The sequence below is a fragment of the Limulus polyphemus genome, unplaced genomic scaffold, assembly GCF_000517525.1.
Source record: "Limulus polyphemus unplaced genomic scaffold, Limulus_polyphemus-2.1.2 Scaffold558, whole genome shotgun sequence".
NCBI classification, from domain to species: Eukaryota; Metazoa; Arthropoda; class Merostomata; order Xiphosura; family Limulidae; genus Limulus; species Limulus polyphemus.
In genome coordinates, this window is record NW_013666168.1 from 383,211 (window position 1) to 385,954 (window position 2,744).

General features: G+C 29.7%; 1 protein-coding gene across 1 annotated transcript in view; it reads right to left on the bottom strand.

The window, feature by feature from the left end:
• Positions 1 to 2,744, bottom strand: part of LOC106459092 (protein disulfide-isomerase A4-like) — a 32,590-nt gene that overhangs the window by 8,577 nt on the left and 21,269 nt on the right. The window contains exons 5-6 of the mRNA XM_022385510.1: positions 2,136 to 2,341; positions 1,311 to 1,466 (exon numbers count right to left, since the gene is read on the bottom strand). Of these exons, the coding sequence (XP_022241218.1) occupies positions 1,311 to 1,466; positions 2,136 to 2,341 (362 nt within the window). The remainder of the gene's footprint in view (positions 1 to 1,310; positions 1,467 to 2,135; positions 2,342 to 2,744) is intronic.

Below are 2,744 nucleotides of genomic sequence, written 5' to 3' on the forward strand. Positions count from 1 at the left end.
CCAAAGTTTCGTCGGAACGAAGTTACGGAAAGTTAATTAACAAACGGAGACGTAACAGTATAATGTAAATGAGGTGTACTATGGCCCATCCTACATATATATATATATGTGCAACATACTTGTACATCATAGTGGAGCTAATAACTAATCATGTACATTTTTGCTATTTTAAGACTAGTTCATCAAACAGTATTAATTTTCATTTCTTTAACATAACAGTCTTAATAGACAGTAAGGAACCTTTTGTTCAATCTAGGCTGTCCTATCCACTAAATTAAATCCTTAAAAAAAGAAAAACTCAAAGCCAGCCCTTATCAACTTTCCCTTAAATTAATTGCATCCACTACATCTGAAGGTAACCCATTACAGATATGAACCACCCAGTTAGTGAAATAGTCAAAGCATTGAGTCCTGGGGTACTCCACTCATAACATTAAATACAGTTTGACAGAACTCCACTTATAACAACCCTCTGGTTACTTCCATCTAGCAAGTTTTCTATCCAGTGAGCCAACCTATCCTCCACATCTACAGAGATAACTTCTTTAACAAGCTTTTTATGTGGCACCTTGTCAAATACTGTCTGAAAATTTAGATATACCATATCCACACTGGTACCATCATCTACATAAGCTGTAAACTCTTCAAAGAATGTCAAAATATTAGTAAGGAAAACTTCACCTTTGTCATAGTTAAAAGAAAGTATCATTTAATTGCCTAATAATGTTTTTTTAGCATTAAAAGCAATATTATAGTGCTATTAATTCTTAAAAACAATGAATTACATAATTAAAAAAGTGTATAAGCAGTTATTTCACCTAGAAATATAAATTATGACATTCAGTTAACCATTGCTCTATGATGCAGATTTAGTACAGCATGGTGTAACAAAAGAGAAATGTTCAAAATTTAACAAAACTCTTTTAGATGGTTGGTTCGCAAGTGCATCCTGATGATATAAAAAAGCTGAAGATTTTGGTATTATTTAATTCTTAAACTTGATTTAAACTAGGAAATATATCATAATGATCAAGAGGTTTTAAATTTTTACACTGCACACGTTTTAATAATATAACATTAAATACATGTTTCTTTTAAAATTTGATCATGAAAGCATATCTACATAAATAATAATCTGAATTATTTTCTTACCCTAAATGTAAAAAATATATAAATGTATACATCTGTATATAAATGTTCTTATTTTTTTTATAACACTATGGTGCAATAACATATCTCAGCATTACTTATTGAAGTAATTATTAAAATTCGTTGAAATGAAATATAACTGAGAAGCTTAGATACTATACCTACTAACAGGTACTCTTTATAAAGGTTATCCTTTTCATTTCTGAAAAAGCCAATGACATTTACATCCTTCTTGCTTTTGTAATTTTCCAAAGCCTTAACAGTTTTTGCTTCTTTGCTTGGAGGTTTTGATTCTTCTTTCATGTATTCAATGATACCTTTACATGTAATATGAAAAAAAAAACAAATGTACAAAAAAAAAGAATTACAGTGAAAAAGATTATAGATTTCTTTCACAGAGTCTATTATTAGTAACAGCTGATTATTATCATGCTTACTATAGATTAAAAAAGAACAATATTTCTATAAATGATAAGGAAAATCTCCAATGTAGTAATTTAGTGAAGTCAGAATTTATGTTAAAAAAGCAAAATAAAAAACTTTTTTCCATATAACTTCAATAATATTACTGAAATCTACATCACCCTCACCATTTTTTTTATATTTATTTTGTTAAATATACTGTTGTTGGCTACACTGTTTATATTTGTCTAAACAAATTTAATAAGTTAAAAATGTTATCAGTCAACACCTACTTATACACATAAGCAATAATAAGTTAATCATTATTAAGACAAGCTGAAGAATGGAAGTTTAATAAAATTCCGTTCTGAAATGGGGAGGGGAAAGATAAGAGTACACAGGCATGATCTTGGAAAAAGAACAAATTAAGTTATATTGCTATACGATAGAAGCAAGATAGTATTTAACAAGATAATACATGTCATATATTTACTGATAACAACTGGGCGTAATGCTAGAAAGAAAATTTAAACTTATTACAAATATTCATGCATATTTTGTCTGTTAACTATCTGTTGCTTTACTTGATTTGTTTCTTCCACCTTCGTAAGGATACTGACGCCCCCAACGGAAAATGTACAAAGTGGGAAATGCTGAAACATTGTTTTCTACAAGAAGTTGTCCTTCTTTACTACAATCCACTTTAGCAAAAGTTACTGGTGGGGTATTTTCCTTCATAACGATGGCAGCTTTCTCATACTCTGGAGCCAATGTTGTACAGGCCCCACACCTAAAAACACCTTAAGATATTAGCTGGCATCGACTTCAAAACAACTTAGATAAATGACAACTTCAAATTTAACATAATGATAAAATAAAATTATATATACAGAATGTACATCTAAAAGTGTGTAAAATAATGTCAAAAGTGACAAAAAATTAGTTTTAATATTATAGAAATATACAAAAATAATTATTCTATTTTTATCTAACGTGTACATGCACTCTTTACAACTTTGCTAAGTTCAATGTGTCTTTATTTGCGATAAATATATTGTTACGACAGCGGAAGTCACGTGACCCTAGTAACACGTCATGATATTCTCGAAGGTTCGTGAATGCTCGAGTGTTTAACTAGATGTGCGGTACTCTTGTATATAAGACCGCCAAGAAGTGACGGCAACAAGGGAATT